We start from the raw sequence: 23375 nt of genomic DNA on the forward strand, positions 1-23375 counted from the left end.
GAGGGGTCCAGCACTGCTGAAATCCAACAGCAGCAGCCAAGACTTGTCCTGCGGAGCGGCGAGAACATCGCACTTATTATCTCATCCACCAGCTGGACTTGGCTAATTTTAGGCAGAAGGGATGGGAACGCAGAACAAGCAGCCACGGGAGTCACAGGGGGAGCGTGCAGCCTGCCCTCCACCCCGCCAAGGTTTTCTGAGGCCCAGTCCTGTGCGAGCACGGAGTCCAGGCCAGCTTCAGCTCGCTCAGAGATGCCCTCACCCCATACCTGCTGTGGGGCTGGCGCAGAACGCTTCATTCATGCTGCGGATCCCGCAGCACGCTCATTTACTGGCACACATCCCCCAGGAGCTGCAGGTGGGCAGCGTGACCTTGTTTTGCTGCTCGTTGTTTTGGATGCTCAGACGGACGCACTCTTCACGACCAGAAACTTTGGAGCTGACCCGTCCGCCCCACCGAGCAGAAACCCTCGTGGCTGCAGAAGTATCAGAAACGCTCGGCAACAGCAGGCCTGCCTAACTGCACAATTACCATCCTTGGCGTGGGTGTAAACTAAAGCTTCCTATTAACCAACGGAGGCTTGGGCTCCCCCGTTAGGTCCCACTAAGGCCTCGGATCGAATGGGACTTCTGGATGCTGCACAAGCTAACAACCGAGCAGCCCAAGAGGGGTGCCGCAGCAGCTGCTATCCCCCCGCAGGGTCGGACATGCCCTGGCGAGGTGCAGCTGCACACCTCCAACCCTTCCGAGCGTCCTCGCTCTGTTATTTCACCGGGTAATTTTCCTAGCCAGGGGTCCCGGCGAGGAGAGCTGCTGAACTGGAAGGGCGCGTTTCAGCCGCCCCCGCCACGCAGGCGCTTCTCGATGCGATCCGCGCCTCTATCCAGCGGCAGCTCCCAGGCTCAGCAGAGCCAGGCAGAGCCAGCAGCGTGGCGGGGAGGCTGAGCGCTGCCTGCAGCCCGGTGCGAGAGGCAGAGACCCAGACCGACAGTTTAAGGTCTTCTGTACGGCCGCAGCTCCAGCACGGAAGCCCAGGCATGGAGAAGGCTGAGCGGTACTTGCTCGAACCTGTCGTTTGACCTGAATTTCTCTGTGCCTCTGTGTTCCCACCTGAGAAATTAATATTAGCTCTCCCACTCAAGTTAAACAGCTCCTACTTGAAAGATAACCAAGGTGGCAGAAGCATGCCAGAGGGGAAAAGAGAGAGGGAAGGAGATGGTGGGGAATCCCTCAGCTCTGCAGTTCGCCTCTTGCACACCAGCTGCCAGCGTGCAGATTTGTTGATCTCAGGTCATGTCCTATAGCTGGTACTTCACTGGGCCATCCTCTGCTCCTTCCTTGCACCACAGCTCCCTTCCTACAGGCAGTGCTCAACCACGACAGACCTGCACAGCCGGCCAGTGTGTTCTCACACACGCCTATATTGTGCATCCATAACTTGCACACGATGAATGTAACGGGTGGAGGTCACCAGCAAGCAGATTACCTGAAATTAAAAATCCCTTACGCCAGAACTCTTCTAAAAAAACGCAAATATGCAGACAACTGTTGAACAAAATACTACGTTAAACCGAGCTCTGAGGGCAAAGCTAAGTTGGAGCCATGAAAAATGACAGCTTCCCTGCAGTTTGTGCTATTACCCCCAAGCACACAGGATTTGTCAGCAGTAGCTCCTGAGGATTTTGCTTTCTACCTGTTCCCAACCAGGTAGGCACACAAACACCCACCTGCTGTACCTTTAGGAGGTGATGCTCCAGGAACTGCCTCGTGGTGGGACTGCAGAGCGGTGGGCTCCGGGTTCCCCTCAGCAGGCCCCGAGGCCGATGGTCCAACCTCCAGCTCCTCCGTAATGGATTCCAGTGTTTTTAAGGCTCCAGTCTTGGACTTTTCCCCATCACAAAAACTTCCCTGGTTCTCCTCCCCTCCCTGCAAGTCCTGTGCTGCAACACACTCTGGGTTCAGCACAGAGCTCGCTTCACTTCCATGACCTTGGTTTTCTGCCCGTCTTTGCTGTTCCTCATGCTTCTCTCCGCACCGGAGGGTTTTGCATTGACTTGAGCTTTCTGCTTGTGCGTCAAGACCCACCGAAGGGTCACCGGTATCCAACTGCCCGGCCACCTCCTCACTCTCTGTTGACAGAGCAGCTGGGAGTAACACGGCTTCTTCACCTTTCTTGTGCTGACAGGCAGAGACCTCTTGCTCTTTTCCATCTGCCAGGAGCCCACCTGCAGGAGCTCTGACAGAGCCGTAGCTGTGACTGGTCTCATTCTCATTTACAGCCAGCATTTGTTCAATCTCTTTGACTTCCTCAGAGCCTTCTCTTCCTCCCAGCTCTTCTTCATCTGCTTCTCCTTGGTTCATCTGTTCTGGAGGATTTAACGGAGAACTCGTATTCTCTTCCTGATCACCGCAGCAAGCATCTGTCACGCTCCCTGAAGGAGAGCCTCTCCCCACACCTACATCCGCACTCTCAGGCACAAGAGGCAACGCAGCAGCCTGGGCCGGTGCGCTGCCTTCACCAACACCCTGGCAAGAAACCCCAGGATCTTCCTTCAGCGTGCAGCATGGTCCCAAAGGCCCTGGGACAGACAGAGGAGAGGGATCCATCTGTGTCACCTCACTTTGACACTCTGCCAGTGGTTCTCCATGTCCCTTCTGAATGCCCTCTTCAGCAGCAGCATCTAGCTTTGTTTCTGGGCTCTGCTCCAATACACCAACACCCGGCTTTCTGCTAGGACCATCGCCTTCCCCTTGCATATTTCCAGTAGAACCAGTCATCTGTGCTCTGCAGCTGGCACCATCTCCAGCACACACGTCACTGTAGCTGCACAGCGCGTACCGCCAGTCGATGGAGTGCTCGCTGCAGGTCTCCTGCTCTGCAGGGGAGGAATCTTCTGCACCACAGGCAGGAGACGCAGCCGCAGGAGAGCTGTTCCCCATGCTTCCAGGGCCACCCGACAGCAGCTGACCTTCTGGAGACAGTTCCTCATGGGCCATCATCCTGTCACTTTCCACAGGAGTTACATTTTTGAGAACTTCTGTAGAAGTCCTCAGAGCGTCCATCTGACAGCGCTCCTTTTGCATAAGTGCTGGCTGAATTAAGTTCTTGGAGTAGGTGCTGTCTTGAATGACAATAAACCTGTGCTTGCCTTTAGATGCATTCACTCGTGTCCTGGGCTGAGTCAGGTAACTTAAAGGCACTGACTGGGTTAAAGAGCCTGTCTGTGGCCCAAAGCAGGGCAGCGAAACCTCTGCAAGCTCAACGTACTCCCCTTCAATGTCACTTTTCAAGTCCTCTTCAGGCACAGCATTTGTACACACACCATTGACAAGGGTTTCACCTAACTGTGGAGCTGGGCTGCTAACCAGGTTGTCCCTATTCGGACTTGGTTCCTGTAGACACTGAGATTCTAGGTCTGGTGAGCTGCACGCAGCATGGTCCATAGGGAGGCACAAAGCTGAAGGTTCCTCTGCCGTTTCTGGAGTGATGATATTATTTTCAATTACTTTTGGTTTGTTTATAAATTCAGGATTAACCACATCGTCCCAGGGAACACGAAATATCTTATCGTCAGTGGTTAGTAAACAATTTTCCAGTGCTATACCCATCCGCCCTCCATTGATAGTGCTCAACCATTCCAGAGTGAAAATAGAGGTATAGGAGACTTCTGGAATCACGACTTCTTCTACATTATGCTTGTCCTTCGCCAAACATTTCAATACAATCCGCGGAGACTTCTTCAGATAGGGAACCACCTGCAGGTAGAAGTCACCAGGCTTCAGGATTCGCCAGTCAATGGAAGCCAGCTGGACTACGATCTTCTCGTGAATGCACAGGGGCCAGCCCTCGTGGCGAAACAGCAAGCCACAGTACTGAACCTAGGGGGAAACGAGAAAGAGTTGTCAGCATCAGGAACAAATCTCAGCTCAGGCTTTTGGACAGGAGAGCTCCCGCTTCTCTTGTACAGCCCTGCTATAGCAATAGCATAGCTGAATTTAGGGTCTTTGGCGATTAGTGTACACAAGTTTTCCTTGGTGAGGTCTTCTCCTTAAAAAACAGAAACAAGAGAAGCTACCAAGACAAATCAGAAGCTGAATAAGGACCAACCACCTGCCTGAAGCGCCAACCCTATTTTACAGCACAGAGAACCCCAAGGCAGAGAGGTCAGGAGTTCTCCCCTCCCGGTGCTCCAGCCCACAAAACCCCTTCTCTACCTCATTTCTGCCTCATTAGGAACTGGATGCACTGAGAAAGCGAGGAATCAGACCACAGAGCACCCCTAACCACGTGCTGTTAGCGAAAGGCAGGCTGACAGCAGCAAATTCAAAAACCAACGTCCTCAACTGAAGGCTGTCTGCAGCCTTCCCAGAGCAGGTGGGTGAGCAGCCTGCACCGCTCCCAGCGCATCCACAGCGAGCTCCAGGTGGCACTGGGTACGCTGCAAACCAAGCTGCAACCCCCCAGGCATGGAAAGAGAAAGCAGGAGAAAGGAGGCAGCAAACGAGGAAAGCAGACCGGGATGACGAGGAGGGCAGCTGGAATTGTGTCCAGTTTACCACCGGCAGCCTTCACACGCAGATCAGTTCCCATACAAAGAGCAATTTCCCTCATCCTACCCGATAAGCCTTGATGTGGTTATTTTGCAAAACTGAGCGGTGCAGCCCTGCACCTGCTGCTTCCCGGCGGGGTTGCTGACCCCAGGACTCTCAGCTGTGTTGTGTGTTCCTCCTACCCGTCCACTTAACACCCGTTTTGCACCTGCCCTCCTCGTCATCCAGGTACTGCTTCATGTCAGCGATGTTCTTCACTTCTAAGAACTCCCACCAGAAACTGAATCATCTTCAGATTTTAAAATCAATCACTATTTTGGTTCAGGTTAGCAATTCAATATTTTTGTTACCAAAGAGCTAAGAGGCGATCTCTGCAGGTGGCTGCTAGGCACATACCTGCCCGGTTATGTTTTTTAATTTATAGTCGTGTTTTGGATTTTTCTTGTTAGCATTTCCTCTACCTTTACGTTTAGAAGTCCTGTTATAGGCATTCCATTAATTCCCTAGACCCGCAACAGGTTGGCCAATGTCCCATTTACTCTTACACACGGGCCCAGTACTAATACTCTTTCAGCTTTCTAGAAATCCTTCCTCGTTCCCAAGCAGAGCAGCACTCAGGGCAGCCTATGCCCCACCACTTTTTTTTTTTTTTTATAATTTTAAATAAAAGTAAGGTCTCTGAGCATCAAGCAAGACACACGTCAGACAATTCCCAACCGAGTAAAAGAACTGCAGTTTCATGGCTGAACTGACTTGACTCGATTATTTACAGCTTTATCACAACTTCAAAAAATAAAATTACTGCTTTGAACTCGATTCCATTGGGGTAAAGTAGGGCTTAAATCAAGCCATGACATAAGCAATCGTTCATTTTCAGTTCCATGATTAATTTCATCCTTCTCTGACATGACAAGGTTTCAGAAAGGACTCCCCTGTACGGGATGTGATCCTTAAATTAGAAAGCTGACACCTAGAAACCCATCCATGTTAGTATTGGCAGCACTGACTTCAGACATTTTATCTTGTTCTTCTTACAGGGTCACATGGAAGTCCTGACAAAGGAAGCTATTTATAAAAATGCTGTATTCCGCAAGCCAGACAGATTAAAGAAAAATACTTTAATTCAAATAATTTGCCATACAGCAAAGAGGCCACAGAACTGGAAGGAACCTCCAGGATGGATCCTCACACACATCAAAACAACAGGTAATGGCATCAATTACTTCCTGTGTTCAGCCAGACGGGTTTCTTATCCTCACTGCACCTGCTCAACTCTTCAGATTTGGTAATTCCTCCTCCTCATCCCTGCAGCTTGTTCCCCTGATGAATTCTCATCACTTAAAATTATTAAGTAATGTCACATCACCTTAACACATCTCCCTTGATCATCTCTTCGACCTGCCTGAAGCGCCTCCTTGGTGATGCCGTTTTAACACTTCTTTGTTCCACTTTTTAATTGTGCAAAGCCTTGCAAAACGCCGGGTACAATGGCAGCAACACTTCCCAACTGGGCTAGAAGCACTTTGCTCCTTAAAGCTCAGCTCAAGCTCGTCCTCCCCTCGTGCCCCTTCGGTAACCCAGTCACCTGCTGTTTTTTCTTCCCAAATTGATGAACCCCAGATCACAACAGGAATTCTGTCCCTGGCTTTGTCGAGGCGTGTGTCTGCCCTCTGACTCTCCCATTATACAAACTCCAGCACAGAGTTTCAGACCTCATCTTGTGTAACACATTTATCCTCCTCCTCCTGTTATTGCTCATTTCTCCCAGCCTCGTTTCATCATAAATTTGTCATCTCCATACTCTTACTTTTTATGCCAAGGTCATGGATGAGCCGTAATACGCGTCTCATGACTCCTGCCTCCAACTCAGCTTTCACTGCAGTACACGCATCCTTCCTTTCACCAGCTTGCTGCCCATCTTGCAATGCTTGCACAAGCCTCCATCCCTTTGACACAGTAATTAATTTTCCAGATGACTCCATAATAAATCCTTTAAGGAAGAGATTAAACAACCAAACTTTTCTCTCTAGACAGAGGCTGTTTGATGGAAAAGGCTGGTCTTAACACTACCTGCCATGGAACAAACCACATGAAAAAATGTTACCCGATTTCTAAAGGGTCATTTAATTCCTTCAGCGCTCAGTGACTGCTGCTGTTGCATGCTCATCTTGTTCTCTGTGCTTTGTTACTAGCCCTGCCTTAACAGGTTCAATAAAAATCCCTGTTCTAAGTTTTATGTGCTAACTTCTTCCATATTCCACAAGGGAGATCAGCCAGTCCTTTTTCTTCAACTTACTCCTATCTGGAAACATTTCAGTCATGGCAGCTTTACCTCTGTTCTCTCAGTGCAACCAACTGTCCTATTGCTGTACCCACATACCGTGTTACTACAAAATAAAAACCAAAATAAGACTTGGTTTAGTCTGGAGGATCGTCTTAATATTAGTTTTATATCCTAACCTTGAACACCAAGCAGATCTGCCTCCCTTTCTTTTCCCTATTAAACTGATTTTAATAAAAACCCTACAACTTAACATATTTTGCCTGCACTTCCCTCCAAATCAAGTGGAGCTGAGCTTTGCAGTCCTAAATCCTCATACCTGTCTGGGAGATCAGAAGGCATCTCCACCAGCACCTTTCTTATACAGCATGGTTGAATTCTGCAAATCAAGACCTCCTCTAACACCACACAGCTTCCAGAAGTTGTTGCTGGCTTCAGAAATTCTCAAGCAGTACATAATTCCCTCACTTTTCCATCAAGCTCAAGACTCGCACAACACCTCAGCCAATGAGCTTCTCTCTCCTACAGAAGTGCCAAGTGTTTTGTTCATCAGATTTTAAGCAAAAAAAAATGATCTGCAGTTTTCCAGAAGAGACTACAGATTCGCACACTGCACCACATCAACCCTCCTGCCATCAGAATGTTTCCTACTGGGTACGTTAATGCCATCTGGGGAGGGGAAGCAGACAAAGAGATCAGTTCTCAAACTATTATAAATAGTTTATACATGCGAAAAGCTAGAGGTTCATTGGCAGCATGAACATAAAGCTGGATCCCATCTCCACCTACCTGACACAAAGAGTTTCTGTTATAACCTGGATGCAGAGTAACCTATTTGGGGGCCGTTTGCCCATTAAGAAATGTGGCAACCCCACTGCTAAGATGACCTGCATGCCTGCTGACAAACAAGCGGAAGAAATCTCAGCAGTAAAATCACCAAACCCAAAACACGGAGCTCTCAGAACTTCCTGACAAACCTGCAAAGCTACCACCCAACCTGCAGCAAGAGCTAGATTAACACCCAAGCAGGAATGTAAGTCCTTCCACTGCCTAAACGTTTCAGAGGCTCAGAGCTTTAGAAGTGGCGCATCCTCATGCTCCTGCTCCAAAAAGCACCTTCAAAGAGATTACACAAAGAGGCTTATTTCAGTTGTTTTAACATTTCACTTTGAGGCTCAAGTACTTGCTCGTCTCGTGTCCACTGCCAGAGCCAACCCAGGCTGGGCAGAGGAGTGCCAAGGCATGACTCTATGCTGCCTTTTAGAAAAAGGAAAAAAAAAAAAGGAAAAAGGATGCTGCTTTTTAGGAAACAGCTGGTAAACAAAGACAAAGATGTTGCAAAGGTCCTTTTAGTCCAGTATGTCATCTGAAGACCCATAACAAAACCTGTTTTTTAAGCAGGGAAGGGCCCTTTGGCACTGCCCTGCACACCCTCACTTCCCCAGCCCCTGGGGTCACACACTGCTGGGTTTGTTATGCCCACCAGAAGCCCACGAAGACATCTAATATTTCACGAAGCCACTCACATTTTGTCACTGAGGAAGAGATCCAGGTCTCTCAGTATTTCCTGCAGCAGCCATTCAGGCAGCAGTTATTTTTTTTGCCCTTTAGTGTGCTGAGGCAAAGCTCACAGGGGCACGCTGAATGAAAACTAAGGAGGGAACGCCGCTTTTGTTTACACTGGAAAAGGCAGAGAGAACTTTTAAAGAACAAGTAGTAAGAAACGGCCCTGAGAGTTGAGACAGCGAGGAGTTTGGGGGAGAACAGGCCCGCAAGACGCAAGAAATAAGTTTCAGTAATAAAAACTCAAAGGAAAAGGGAAGTATGAAGGGAAATATGAAGGGCCCTGCTCTAAAGACAGCACAAGGTACCTTGAGCTCCCCTCGCTCTCCCTGCATCACCAGCTCTGAAACACAAAATCGTCAGTTAGGGCCAGGGGGCTCACAGCCCCTGAGCCCCCACAGCACCCCCTGAGCCCTCACAGCCCCCCCTGAGGCCCCACAGCCCGCCCTGAGCCCCCACAGCACCCCCTGAGCCCTCACAGCCCTCACAGCCCCCCCTGAGGCCCCACAGCCCCCCCTGAGGCCTCACAGCACCCCCCGAGCCCTCACCTCGCCTACCCCAGGCCCCCTCAGGCCCCGCCGCCCTCACAGCCTCGCCTCAGCCCTCCCGCCCCAGGGCCTCCCGCCCCCGTCCCACCACCTCATGCCCATCAAGGCATCTCCGCGCTCCTATTGGCTGCCGCAGACCTCAGCTCTCCTCCCATTGGCTGTTGGGCAGGCCGAGGCCCGCCCACCGCCACTACCACCACCACCACCACCCCAGCCCCACATGGCCTCCCCCTGAGGGCGGCCATGGCCTGAGGCAGGCGAGGGCTCCAGCCCCAGCCCTGCCACCAACCCCTCCATCCCTGAAAAACGGGGACAAAGGGGGCACGGCACCATTCTCCCTGCCCAGCGACCCTGTGAGGGAGGCAGGCAGGGGAAAGCCGTGAACCATCCTGCAGTAATCACTAGTCAACACAAACCCCAAACCTCATTTCTTACAGTGAACGCCACGCTGCGCGTCACGGCATTAGAAACAGCAGCTGTGCAGACACCTTGGGAGGAATCCCTGTTCTAATGAACGCAGTTCATTACCAAAATGTGCATACACACAGCTCGTGGGACGATCCAACCCCAGCTCCCATGCTTTGTTACCTGGATCCATCAAACGCTATGGGTGTTCTCCTCAGCACTTCACCTCTTTCAGATAAATAAGCATCTGAGGATTTCAGCTCATACTTACTTATTTTTCCTCCTCCCAAAAGTCCCCTGCCATGAGGAGGTCTATCAAAAACCTGGCCACATCCACCTTCTACACTCAAAGATGAAAAAAAGCTAGAACAAACCCTAGGCGTAGGGTGGTGGTGTTCCCCCCGCCCTTTTCTTTTCTTTTTTAATCACGCAAGCTTTGAGCCAAGTTTGTGATGGAGGCATTTGACTCATCGTTTCTAACATTTAAGCCTCCCGACAGTAAAGCCCATTAATCTTGGGCTCGCTCTGGCAGTAAGCGTAACGTGACTCCTCGGGGCTACCGAGCCTTGCGACCGTTCCAGCAACCATCAAAGGGGAGCCAGGCTTCTGGGAAAAACACCGACTGGCAGCACTTCGCCCCACGCATCCTCCTGCCAGCGTCCTCCTGCCAGCTTCATCCCCACGGCCAGGGAATGGCTGGGGTCAGAAGCCACCCGCTTCAGCCCTACGCAGCAAACGGGGAGGCTTAGGCTGTGCTAAGTCTCCTAAAAGCCTCCCATTTAGTGTTTCAGGTTACGGAAAGCAAGGGCAGCACTCCACGTCTGATCTCGGCAAGGTTAACTTTCAATAACAATTTCTCAGCTCTTTCCAAATTGTCTGCCTTGCCCTCCTCCCGCCTAGGCTGCCGCACGCATGCAAGCACTTTTTGCCAGGCGTTTTACAGTACTCAAACAGAAAGAAGGCTCTGAAGCAAAGCCCTAGCAGGCCTTAGAGAGCGGGATATACTCACACAGGCATCCTGCTGAATGCACTGCAGGATGTGCTTGGCTGGGATCAGGAAGTCTATGAGGTAGCGCAGTCCATCCCCACGGTACGTCTTCTCCACCACATCAAAAACTTGGCACAGCACAGTGGCTGCGGTAGCCTCGAACGGAGGGTAGAGCGCCGATAACGTACTCTGAATGCAACCGTCCAGCGACTCCGAGTCCTGCCAAGAGAGGAAGCGTTAGTGGTGCCACGGCGTGGTACGCCCCGGCCAGCCCTACACCAGGAGCGCAGCCACCTCCCAGCGCAGGAGCAGAGAGGATCAAAAGGAGCAAGCTGCCGTCCCTTCTGGTTTCTTTTGGCACCGGCGATTCCAGAAGGGAATTAAAAAATAATAATAAAAAAAACTCTCCCAAAAAGTGAGCGAAGCGCTCGCAGAGCGCTGCGCGCAGAGGCGAGATTTCCCTGCTTTTGCTTACGCAGCAAGTCCTTCTGGCTGGGCTGGGTGGGGCTGCTATTAAACCATTACCGCAGCACGTGAGTGCGTGCGAGCGAGCGCGAGTCTCATGGGGCGCGCGGATCGGCAGCCCCGCGCTTCAGGCACCCGGGGCTGGAAGTGCCGCCGGCGCTCAGGTGCGTTACAGCCCGGCCTGACGGCCCTCTGCAGCCCAAGGAGAGATGCAGGGGCACCGTTTGTGCTGACGCTCCTCAGCGAGCTGTGATCTGAAGGCTGATGCCAGAGTAAAAACCACTCACCTGTGTAATTCCTCCTTTTTTAGAGTTACTCTCATGAAAGGCTCACTCCAGGAGCTTTCTGCAGTGAGAGATGCCTCGCAAGAGGATCTACAAGTTTGCCTTTAGGGCCCGAGTGGGCACATGGATGCCCCCTTCCTGCTCAGGGATCAGAGGCGATGGCTTCACGGCTTCCACCGTTGTTCTGGAGAGCCTGCCCGCCACAGCCTGCCCGCAGTGTCAGAACCGATTCCAGTGCCAGAGGCCAAATTCTGCTCTGCTGCATGGGTGCAAGGCCAGAGAGCTTGCCAAAAAATAAAACAATCCGCACACATCTGCGGAGAGGAGCGAGATCCCTCCCTGCCTCTCTGTTGTAGAGGAGACCCCTCTGGCTAACCTAAAGCCAGTGGGAGTGAGTTTTGTTACAAAACCAAATGAAAGTTTACTCAGGTGTCTGGCCAGATTCTCGTCTGATACAAATCCACCTCCTTTCACTAGAGACAACACAAGCATTCGAGCCTCTGGCCCAGAAGCCTCCAGCCTCCTGTAGAACAGGAACAGCTGCATGGACATGCCTGAAAACATACCTCAGTCCCACAGCAAGATTTGGAGAGAAAGTTAAACAAAGCAGTGCCACAGCAGCTCGTACTGCCACCGGGGAACAGTGGGATGGATGGATCAGGAGGAAGGAAACCCTTTCACTTCTTCCTTTCCAAGGGCTCCATCCCTCCAGGCACTGGCTTGAGAAACTGCACCAGCCCCAGAGCAAGGAAGCTGAAAGGAGCTGCAGCCACAGCAGAGAGGATGCTCCTCACACAAACCTTCCCATTTTCCCCAGCTGCCCAGCTCAACGACCCTTAAATTCCTCGTTTAGAGGGCTGGGCGCTTTAAGCACCGTATGAATTCGCTGCTTGGCTGTGAAGCCTTCCCATAGGACAGCAGGCAGGACGGCACGGGAGAGACGAGGCCATCCAGGCAACGCCTCCACAATCCCTCCCTGCCCCAAACTTGGCAAACGTGGGTGACAGCAAACCACGAACCGCCCGTGGCACCGCTTCATTCTTTTTTCTGCTCCTTCTCCTGATGTCAGCACCAAGCAAGGCTAAATGGCAGCGAGCAAGCACCTGAAGTGTTCGCAACCAGCCGCCTCCTGCAATCCCCCTCCAGGTCAGCGTAACCAGATAAACAGAGGGGAAGGAACTATTTTTCATATTCTTAACCCAAGGACTCAAAAAGCAGGAGCCCTGTGTGCACGCTGACAAGCGTTGAATGCTCGGGCTCAGGGTTTAGCCCCAGTACTAAACAGCAGGAGGTTGTTTTAAACAAGCTTCCTTCCACTCAGAAAAGAGCGACTTAAAACCCCAACTTTCATTCTCTTAATTGAAATGGAAAGCCTGGAAGTCCCCAGGCACTTCCTTCGCTGCAGGGATGAGGCTGCAGAGAAAATCTTCCCTGAGACATCGCGGAGCTCAAGAGGAATCTGTCAGAGCTGATGGTCAGCAGCCTGCTCTCTGCAGAGTTCTGGTCCAGAACCACCCCCACAAAAGGTGAAACCAGCATTTGGGAAGCACGGAAGAAGGGCAAGCAGTCTGGTAGGAGCTGTGGGACGCACCGTGCAGACAGCTTAAATTGAAGCGTTCCCTTTACACGTTACCCTGGACCTGCTAAAAAAAGGCACGGAGGGGCCCGTAGGGTAGGGAAACAGGCACCCAGCCCAACACAAAGCCTCTCCCACCTGGACATCCACCTCACCTTGCTAAATATTGAGGTGCAGCGCCCTGTGCCTGGTGTCATTGCTCCCCTGTGCTCTTGAGAAATGACAGGGGCTAAGCACAGGCAGCCGAAGGCGAGCACAGCCCCGGTAACCTCTGTTGCACCAGGCAAAGACCTGTCCCAGCAAGTGTCTGTGCCCCTGCAGATAAAACTCGTCTTCACCCAGCTCCAAAGAGCCCAGCCGAGGCCTCGTGCAGCATCGCAGCAGCGTTACTGCTGGTAGGAGCTGAAAAAAATTTCCACCTGACCCTCTGCTGTATGCAGAGTCAAAATCTCAGCCAAAACCAGCTGGGGAGGGGTGGGGGGGGAGGTCTGTGCCGCCTTCTGCCCCATCCCTCTTGCAGAATTCTTTCAGATAATAATCCCCCCACACACAACGAATTTCGTTTGCTGTTGCAAATAAAACAAAGAAGGAAAAATATTTGCACATGAGTCAGTGCATTGCTCTCAGGTTCTCGCACCATTCCTGCTGCCTGAGCGAAGCCTGCACAGGACAATTATTAACATTGGCACCGAATCAAAAATCCTTTATAAGGTTAAAATAAACCAAGTCGCATATCACCCCTTCCTTTGGTGAAATACAGGATAAGCACAGCCTGTAGCCACTGTAAAGAGGTTTTACATCCCTCTAGCTGCGCCGCACCACGAAGCCATGGTCCCTGTGCAGGCTTTAAAGGGACAGAGAGGTGATGCAGAGGCGATGCAGGCTTCTGAGGCTGCCGAGGGAGCTGTGGGAACAACCTTGCTGGGTGCACCTGCAGGGCCTGCGGCTACACACCCCAAGGAGCTGGGGTTTGGAGGCGCAGGGAGCTTGGATGAACCAGCAGGAGAAGGGGACAGCATCCAGCACTGCAAGAAATGTGAAGTCTGCAGCCTGGCTGATCCACGAGCTGCATCCCTCGTGTCACGCAGGGGATGCAACCACCCCGCAGGTGCAAGGAGAAATTTCTGCAATCCAAAATAATGGGGCCAGGGTACTGAGAGGAGGGGAGCTAGCTAAACCCAGCAAGAATCCACGGGGAGGGCACTGCTGCCACAGCTCACTGCAGCTCCTGCCCACGCCTGGAGAGCTGGCAAAGCCCAGGAGGGGCCCTCCTGGAGAACGCAGCCCCCCAGCAGCATTGCCACATCCTCCTCCTGGTGGGGAACGGGACACTTGCTCCTTTTCAGCCACCCGGCACAAACGCAAAGAGGAGCGCTTTCCAAGCGAGCCAGAGAGCATCTGCCCAAGGAAAAAAAAAAATAGGTCTTGGGATTCAACTGCTTCTTTGTAAATAGCACAGGAGCCCCATGAACTCCCGCACGCTGCCACCACACGCTCGCCACACCTCCCAAAAAGAGAAACAGGCTTTTAAAATAACTCCTCCATAAATCAAAGCGCTAAATAAAGCCCAGGTTAAGGTCACGTCCGGCCACAGCAGCTTTCACCGTGCTGCAGCTGGGAGCCGGCTGTCGGTGCGGGGCTGGCGGGCGGCGAGGGAGAGGAGAAACCAGCGTGGTCCCACCTGGGAGGGCAGGGGGAGCCCAGGAGGGCTTCACGAGTGGCAAAGGGGTAGAAACGAGTGGGGTGGGACAGGTTTTCCCTCCTCTCCACGGTGTAACAGGAGCCACGGGTGCTGCAGAGCGAACAGAGGGATGGAGACGGTCGTGGCAAAGCTCTGCTCGGCCCTACGTGCCCTGTTCCCCAGCTGGAGCCGCAGCGAGGAGCAGGAGGCAGGGCAGAGGGGAGGCAAGGAGCGCCTGGCAGCAGCCCCAGCACAGGACAAAGAAGCAGGCAGCAGGAAAAGGAGCCGGGGATCAGTCACAGCCCTGCTCCAGGGACCCACCTACCTCCTCTAGGGCGAGCAGCCGCTGCAGCATAGGCGAGGAGCCTGCCAGGAGGCAAACAAGGAGCTCCTCGGCCCTTTCTAGGTGCACTCATCTAAATTTCTGCCTGCCTCCGTGGTCAGGCAGCGTGTTACATAGCTGCTCGGATCATTGGGAAGCCCTGCCATGCTGCATTTCCTTCTGACTCAAGTTACTCCTCTTTGGGACCTGCCGCTCAGCGGTTACGGCTGGATGCTGGAGACCCCCCTGCAGGTTTGGAGAAGGAGGCAGCCTGCCCGGGGAGCGGAGAGAAAATCCCCAAGGCTACAGCCCAGGCACATGCCTGGGACCTCAGCCCAGCGCGGGGAAGGGCTGCAGCACTCCCTGAGATTCACTCGACCACCGAGGCTGGAAGGAAGCATCGCGCTCAAGCACAGCTGTCTGCAAAACGCTGAGTCTTGGTCAAGGACAACAGGAAGAAGAGGCACAAATCTTCCTCGCTGACAGCCCAGATGCTGTCTGAAGGCTCCTAAAAGCCATCAGCAGGGTGAGGCCACACTGCTTGACGAGCCCAAGGCTTCAGGCAGGCGACGCTCCCTTCTAGCAGGCAGGAGCAGCCCATGCAATGTGCTGAGGGCTCGTCTCACAGCAGGAATTTAGCCCAGGGACATGCAGCTCTGCCCTGAGAAACACCTGAGCAGCCCAGGAGGGAATTAAACATCCCACCGTGCCGTGGATAAACCCAGCAGTGCCTGGCCTGGCAGGGTGAGGAGCAACCTGGGGAGGAAAACCCAGGTCCTAGGAAACCCAACAGCTCCTGCAAAGGTGAGGGGAGGAGATGTCCCAATCCTAACCCTCCCAGACCCCAGAACTGGAAAGGAGAAGTAATAGAAAACTGGGAAGAGGCACAGCTCCGAGTGCTCGCAGGGCAGTGCCTGCCCGTGGCCCCCAGCCAGTTTTTTGGGGACTGGGGGAAAGGAGCACGGGGCAGGCGCTGAGCCCGTCCCGCCGCCAGCACGGGGCTGCCGTGCTGCGCCGCTTCGCTGGGGCTGCTCGGCTCTCAGCTGACGTGAGAAACCTCATTTCCAGTAAAAACAGACCTCTGGGCTTTCCGTGAACCCTTTCCACTTTCCGACACCGAGCCTGAAGCTAGGCTGCTTTTCCTTTGAGAAGAAGAAAGGAAAAAAAAAAAAAAAAAAGAGAGAGAAAGAGAGAGAGAAAGAGAGACGTTTCTCTGATCAAAAAGGTCCCTGGCTAAAAGCTAGGGCTTGTTTTTCTGACAAAATTTGAGATTTCCCACTCTGTTCCTGCAGAGAGGAGAACCCTCCCATCCCCGTTTCCTGAGCCGCTCTAATCGCGGCGGCAATGAGTTCAAGAGAGAAAAATCTTCCCAGAACAAGTGCCAGCTCCCCCCTCGGCTGCTCGCTGCGAGGCTCGGAGGGGGGGAAGGCTGGGAGGAGGGCGCCTGGCCCCGGCACCCCGCCTGCCTCGGGACGTTTTGGCTAAAATAACGCGCAATTTGGTCAACCCTGCAGCTCCAGAGGCGGGCACGCACACCGCCTTCCTGCGAGATGACCGTGGGCGGCTCTACCTGCTTTTTGGGCTATTTTTTTATTTTTTGGGGGGGAGAAAAAGTGCAGCACCCGGAACACTTGTGGCCTCACCCAGGCCGGCCTCGCTCGCAAGCTGTGCCTCCAGCAGCCCCGGCAGCCTCGCAGGGAGTGGTGCGAGGAATCGTTTCCAGATGCCTCCCCCCGTTCCCCGGCCCTTCTCGTGGCAGCCAAAGCAGCTCCTACTGGGCAGCGCGCAGGATTATCATTCCAGGCGCTGCAGGAAAACAAGCGCTTGGAAGCGATTAACTCATGATCTCTCGTTTAATTAAACAAAAGGGGAAAAATGATGTATTTGCTTTTCAGCTCCGAGGCCCTGCTTCTGCGCATGCTGGAGGTCCGGGCGTGCTCACCGCGTGAAAAGGCAGGGCCAGAGCCGGGCCAAAGCCCTCCAAGCCCAGGGCTGGATGGTTTGCACCCAGGGGGACATCCCAGGTTGCTGTGAAAGCACATCACAACCTCCTGCAAGCCTCAGGCTTTTGGATTTTACATTTGTCCCCAAGGGGACTTGGACCCGTGGAGACCCTTGCTGGCACAGCGAGGTTTCTGCTCTCCCAGCCATCTCCAGCCCTGCTCCCTGAAACAAAGAGCATCGCACGTGGTCAGGCAGCACCCGGCACCTCTTCCACCAAGGCTCTGCGTTCACATTCCTCCTCTCTACCCTTCCTTTTAGCTCTTTTAGGTTCTCTGGAGCAGGGCCTGCGGCTTTCTCGTCTGTCCTCGCAACACCCAACACATCAGGAGAGCTGCTGACAACTGCTGAACAGATTAGGGAGGCCAAAGCGGGGATGAAAGGCAGACCCACAACCCGAGAAGGTCCTCTTAAAAGAGGAGAGGAGCAGCACTGGGAAATGGAGATCCGCCTTTCCTTGCAGGGATGTTTCGCACCCTGAACTGAAGCTCGCAGCGAACGGAGCAACAGGCAGGTCTTATCCAGAGCCCCTGCTCCCAAAGGCCTGCTGCCTTCCATTAGCCATGGATTGGGGCAATATAGACGCTTGAAGGGCATCTGAAAGACCAGACCGAAGGCCTGTCCTCACACAGACGTGCTCCAGCTGAAGGAAGAGCCCACAAGTGGGTGAGAAGGGCTGCGCAGACACCAGCGTCCTACAGCTGGGAACCAGCTTATTTTGGTTTAGTTTAATCAAGAGATTAAATCCTTAATCTGAAATAACTGTCTAAGCACAGATTTTTTTTTTTCTTTTTCTAATATCATTGGCATAGCTAACCATGCAATTAATTACCAAAGCTGTAATCAGCACAATACGAAGCCTTGGGCGCTCCCCAAACACCCTTCCCAGCAACAGACTCGTGCTGGAAGAGCGCAAGGGCTTGGTGGCCGTGGCTGTGTTTGTCCTCGAGGTCCCCAGGACGGCTCTGGCTCCCCCAGCTCATGCTCCCCCAGCACCACGTGCCTCGCTCCCCGCTCCTACCACGGACTCGGACACCAGGGCAGGATAAGGCTTGCTAAATCCTGTCGGATATCGCAGACCGAGCCAAGAATTTCCACTTCTCCATAAGGACAAAGGCGCATTACGACAGACTTACAACAGGCTCCCTTTCTTACTGGGCTCGTCATGCAAACGCTCTAGAAATCATTCTCTGCGCCACCCAACAGAAGAAATTGCTTCAGCTCGCTCATCTGATCTTACTCGCCCTGCTCTCAGCTTCAGGGGTTGGCATCGGGTTGGCAAAATGACCTGAGCAGCAGTGTCCCTACCATGTCCGACTCCTACCCGGTATCTGCTGTAGGCAGAAGGAAAGATTTGGTTATCCACCAAGCAAGCTCTCGGCCAAGCAGGTCAGCTCGCTTCGACACCTTTCAGGCAGGGGCACAAGACCAGAACCAACACCTCGCGTTCAGCCGCCCATCTGGGAGCATCTCACGACAGATGGGCAGCCTCCTGCGCTCCGAGAGAAAACGATAATCCTTCAGCAGGACAGCTGATGAGTGCCAGAAACGCTCTTCACAGGGCCTCCATTTAGGTTATTGCTTCTCTGCCAGCCTCGCAAATGCTCTGAGCGCGAGGCCACAGCCAAATCCCATCATCCAGATCCCATCCCTCCCCTGCAAGGTGCACGAGCTCCCGGGACAGGCTCCCGAGGGCAGGTTTTGCACCTCTTGCAACCTCCATAACTGAGGGTGGATGCCCCCAAGAAAAGAACACGTTGTAGTTAAAGGCTCCCAGACCCAACGTGGGAGCTAGGTAACGCTCTACGGCCCCAGCATCCCCTAACAGATGAGCCACAGATCCTTCTGGCTTTAAACAGCCTGCCTGACCATGTGCACGTGAAACGTGAGTCCTGCTGCATCGAGGGGGAAAGGAAAGCGCTCCAAAGCGCCGGGGCAGCGATTCCAGGAGGGGCTGGCTCTTTGTGGGAGAAAACAGTAAGCGTCCCTACACGTCCCCAACGTGGGGAGGCAGTTGGCAGTCCAGACACCAGCTCAGGTGCCCTCGGCTTTGAGGAAGGAGCAGCCAGAAGGACAGGAGGGCAGCGCAGGTGGCTGTGGCCGTGCCAGCTCTGCCCCGGGCACCGCAAGGAGCGTGGATAAATTTCCTCTGAGACTCTCAGAGCTGGCTGGGGAAAGGACATAGGCACTCGGTCGTGTGCTGAAGCCCTCCTGCCTCCGAGCAGCCAAGCCCGGGTGAAAACATTTCCCCTATACTCAGATAAAGCCCTAAATGAGCGCCTCCCGAAGAGCTAAGTACATCAGTCATAAATTCAGCGCACTGCTTTTACTAAACTCCTGAGTTAGAAAGGAGTAAACACAGGCCTTTTAAGCTACTCCCTTTATAGCTCTTTTTTTTTTTTTTTTTTTTCCAAATAGAAAACAGTCTCACGTGTCCCATTATTTCCATACATATCAAAGGAGGGTGGAGATTTAACTAGAGATTTCTAAAAGACATCTTTGTGCACAGAAGGGATGTATGCCAAAACGTGGGTGGTTATAAGCCCAAACACAAAGGAGAATACATCCACAGGCATTTTTCCCCTTGATCCATTAACGGGTCTGCATACCAGCCTCCTGAGCGTATGAGAGGGACCTTGTTCAAAAGGTAAATGTATTCAGAAAGATGACAACAGACAGCAAATAATCCACATCCTTTAACCGCGTCTGAGGCTCGGCAGCGCTCGCGTTTTGTTGGGAGGTTCGACAGGCGGCCCCCGGGGAAGGAAGGGATCCTCCTGGAGGAGCCTGCGAAGGAAACCTCCCAACTCAGGCTCCTGCAAGTGCTGCCACACCTCGCACGGGCTGCGAAGCTCAAGGTGGACACCTAGCTCAGAGCCCCAGAACTCCGTCGGCTTTTCCTCCCCGTGCTTTCAAGCCACCCACAGCACCTCGCCCCGCTGGGGCTGACCACAAGGTCCCACCGAGGTTTTCTCTGCCACACGTCCAGGAGGAGCACGTGCAGCAGTCCTCGGCTGCTCCCCGTTTGTCCTTGAGCCATTCAATTCCATCAGGTCAGTGGCTGGCTGCCCCAGCAGCATCCTGGGCATCCCAACCCACGGTAAATTTGAGCAGGGGGAAGATTTTCAGATTCACCCTGTGATGCTTTGATCTCAAGGTTTCAGCTTGGCGTCCAGTGATGAAAAAAAAAAATAAAAATCAAGTGGGATATGCATGAAAGCTGCCAGGAGCACTCACCACAAGAACTGCCCAGTGTTTTGTTCTTTTCTTAAGTGAAACACGAAACTAGCCACCAGGGATGGAGCACTGCACGTGGCAGGGAGACCTGGGCAGGACCAAACCTTCAAACCAGAGCCAACAAGGGCACATCCATTCAGTCCCCTGAGCTGCAGGCCAGGTATCACACGTGGTGTGCAAGCACAGCCCGCAGCATCCCACCAGCACGAGCAGGGAGCTCACCCTCGCAGGCTGTCCTTGCTTTTTGTTGCTTTTATCACTTCAGTCAGCAACACATCCCATCCTGGGCCTGCTTTTCCAAACTGGGCTCCACGGAGCTCTGTGCTCTAGTGCCTAGGGGCTGGCATCCCGTTTCACACACTGGTGGCTCCTCTCTGCTGCCCGGCAGGAGAGGACTCCCAGCAGACACCAGCTTCACCTCAAGGACTTCTTCCTCTTCAGCACCCTCTCTGTTGCTGAAGCAGCCGCTGTTCCATTGCCATTTCTCTTCAATCCCACTTCCAGCAATGCTCTTTTCTTTATGCAATCACAGAGAAGATTTGCAGCGCAAGGTAGCGGTGACAAAGGCAGCGCTATCCACACGCACGTGGCTCCTGAGCGCGCATCTCCCACGGGGCTGTTGGAAAGCCAGCACCTCCAGCACGCACAGCCTGCGGCTACCAAGCACCCCTGCCCTCCTGGCATCCTACAGACCACAAGGGACAGCTCGGGCAGAAGCCCAGAGTGCTTCCCCACTGTGCTGCCCCACCGTGAGCCAGACAAACCTCCAGACTGCTCCTGCATCGAACGTGGCCATGGCCAGAGGGGGGTTGTTGCAGGATGCTGATTTCCAGGAATTGCTGATACTCGGTGCACGTTCCTCCCTGGAAACCCGCAGCATCTCACCATAAATGCTTGCTGGCCAGGGGCTTTGGAAAGAAGGTGGGCATCAGGCACAAGCTGTCACCCCAGAGAAGGTGCTTTCCAACCACTTCCATGTGCTCAGGATTACGTCTCCAGGCTCTGTGCTCCAAAATCCTGCTCATTGCTTTGGCATGGAAATAAACAAGATCCCCAATGCTTAAAGTTTTTTGTGATGCCCAGCCTCATTTCCTTCCCACCCCAGGAAAAGACTTCACTGGGTGATAAAAGAAAGGCTCTCTTCTGCTGAAACCCACCAGAAAAGTTCACGGGGCACAGCTGTGGGAGCCTCCCTGAACTCACGTGCCGGGCCCACAGTGCCCCCACGGCCATCGAAGGGCAGGAGCAATCGTCCCGTGAAGGGTGGAAGAGCAGTTTCCAGAGAGGAAACCGTCCCTCAGCCTGGGGATGTCACCGTGGTGCAGCAGGGGAGCCGGGCTCTCGCTCGCTTTGCCTCCAGCCAACCCACCCAAGAGCACAGTTTTGCACCTGACCAGCAGCAGGCACCGGGCGGGGGGAAGCCTGCTCCCTCTCCCACGGAGGGGAAATCCTGACTGGGGGTCACAGGCGGATCCCCAGCCATGAAAGCCACAATTTGAGCAGGGCAGAGCCCAGCCGGGCTCCAGCCTTCCCTGCGCTGTGGGGTCTCACAGCTGCACAAGTCAGTTCTGGTGGAACTGGGCAGCTTTGGCCTGAGGCATCTTGCACGTTTGGTGCTTTGGGCATCCCCCAGCTGCAGCAGCCCCACGTACCACGCACACAGAGCAGAACATCCCCAGTGTTGAAGCATGAGAGTGAAGAATCACCTGCCTCAGAGAGCAGGCTCTGCCACGCCGAGCCCCACAGGCTGCCCACGGCCACGGGGAAACCTCACGCAGGCCACCAGACCGAGCCACCTTCGCTCTGATCCAAATCTTTTGCCTGCAGGATATGTTGATTCACCAGGAAAGGCGAGCCGAACTGCACAGCTCCGAGCTGCAGCCGCATCTCAGCCGCCCACAGACGTCACTTCTGGTCTGCTGGGGCCTTGAGAACAGCCACCCGCCAGGGACCTGGGGTCTGCAGTGAGGCCAGCACCCGCAGCCAGGTCTGTTCTCTCCCCACGGGCAGCTTGGCCTCTCAGCACTGCTCCTTGCAGCTGCCAGGCCTGAAGGCAGCACCTGAGGGGCACAGGGTCCCCTCAGAGCCCTCCCTGATCCCCTGCAGGCTCGCCTCGGCACCCAGCCTGGCCGTGGCACCGCTCCGCACAACAGCCCCTGCTTCAGGCAGCTTCTGCCTCACCATGGAACAAGAGGCAGCACCGGGGATGAAGATCTTGAGGATCAAAGGCACCTCTGCAGAAGCAGAACCGCAAGGAAGAGCTCTCCTGGCTGGGGTGAGAAGTCAAAGCAAGATGCCTGCAGCGGGACAGGAGAGGACAGCAGGCACAGCTCCGACGCAGGCACATGAGGGTGCAGAGGAGAGGCAGGGTGACAACGGGAAGGGACAGAGCCACGAGCCGAGCAGCTCATCTCACAGAAAGCCAAGCTTCTCCGAGCCCAGAAGCCGGGCATTTGAGAGAATGGAAATCCAAGCAGGAGCCAGCCTGGCCCGTAGCAGGACCTCACCCAGGCACCTCTGTGCATGGCACGGCCAGGCTCAGGACTGCCCTGCAGCTCCCCCTGGGGAGACGGGGTGCTCTGCTGCCTGGCCAGGCTCTCAGGGCTTTCTCCAATCCCCCAGCACCAACCTTGGGTGGAAGAAAAGAAACTCTGCCCTTCCCCAGGCCCTGTGTGGAGGCAGTGTCCACGCAGGACACCCATTTCCAGCCCCCGGGCAGGGCTGGCAGGGGCTTGGGCAGGAGGAGAGCCCAGCACCCAGCCTGTGCCTCCTGCTCTGCCACATCCCAGCGCCTCACTGCAGGGCTGCAGCCCCAAGAAGCACCCAACAGGAGCCCTGTGGCCCTGCGGCCACCCTCAGAGGCCGGCACCCAAGGGTGCTCCGTGCCATCCGAGTAACGGGAAGCGCGTGAGCAGCTGTTTCCCATAGCGCCGGCTGCCCCGTCCAGCTCCATCCCACACCGCCCCGCTCGGGAGCCCTCCGCGGCGGTTTCCTTACCATCTTCCCGGCCTCCTTTATCCCCCCCTCACTTCCAAAAGCGGCGTTTCTTCTCGTTTTCCTCCATGTGTGCCACGACGGGGCGTCTCCTCTCCCCTCCGACGTGAACTACTGAAGCACTCGGAGTCCCGGACTGTAATCCAAGCCCTCGCCGCCCCCAGCGCGGCTCCAACTAATCTAACTCATGACACTACCGAGCAGGGGACCTCGAAGGTTTCTCTGACAGCCAACCCCAGGGCTCGGCGCTGGAGGGACATCACGCAGGGTGCCGAGCTCCCCAGCCCCGCGGGGACCTCAGGGACACGGGCAGAGCCAGCGGACGCTCGCGGGCTGCTCCTTACGGCATCGCCGCGTCCTTCGCCGCGCCCGGTGCCCGCTCAGCGAGGATGCTCCGTGGCAGGGAGATGCTTTCGCAGGTCTGAGAAGCTGCTGGAGGAGAACGAGCCCACCGCAGACATCCCAAGAAGGTCTCCGG

The 23375-nt window shown here is 54.4% G+C and overlaps 1 protein-coding gene across 4 annotated transcripts in view; it reads right to left on the reverse strand.

Moving 5' to 3' along the window:
- The window catches only part of PLEKHG4 (pleckstrin homology and RhoGEF domain containing G4), a 77924-nt gene extending 54940 nt beyond the window's left edge, over positions 1-22984 (reverse strand). For 3 of the 4 annotated variants that reach the window (XM_084294752.1, XM_084294753.1, XM_084294750.1), the window contains exons 1-3: positions 22901-22984; positions 10359-10556; positions 1729-3880 (exon numbers count right to left, since the gene is read on the reverse strand). In XM_084294752.1, coding sequence (XP_084150878.1) covers positions 1729-3880; positions 10359-10556; positions 22901-22903 — 2353 coding nt within the window. In that variant the 5' untranslated portion in view covers positions 22904-22984. The remainder of the gene's footprint in view (positions 1-1728; positions 3881-10358; positions 10557-22900) is intronic. The other variant, XM_084294751.1, reaches the window with a different exon arrangement.
- Between the last annotated feature and the right edge of the window lie 391 nt (positions 22985-23375).

Source organism: Netta rufina (genome assembly GCF_964035555.1).
Source record: "Netta rufina genome assembly, chromosome: 13".
Lineage (NCBI taxonomy): Eukaryota > Metazoa > Chordata > Aves > Anseriformes > Anatidae > Netta > Netta rufina.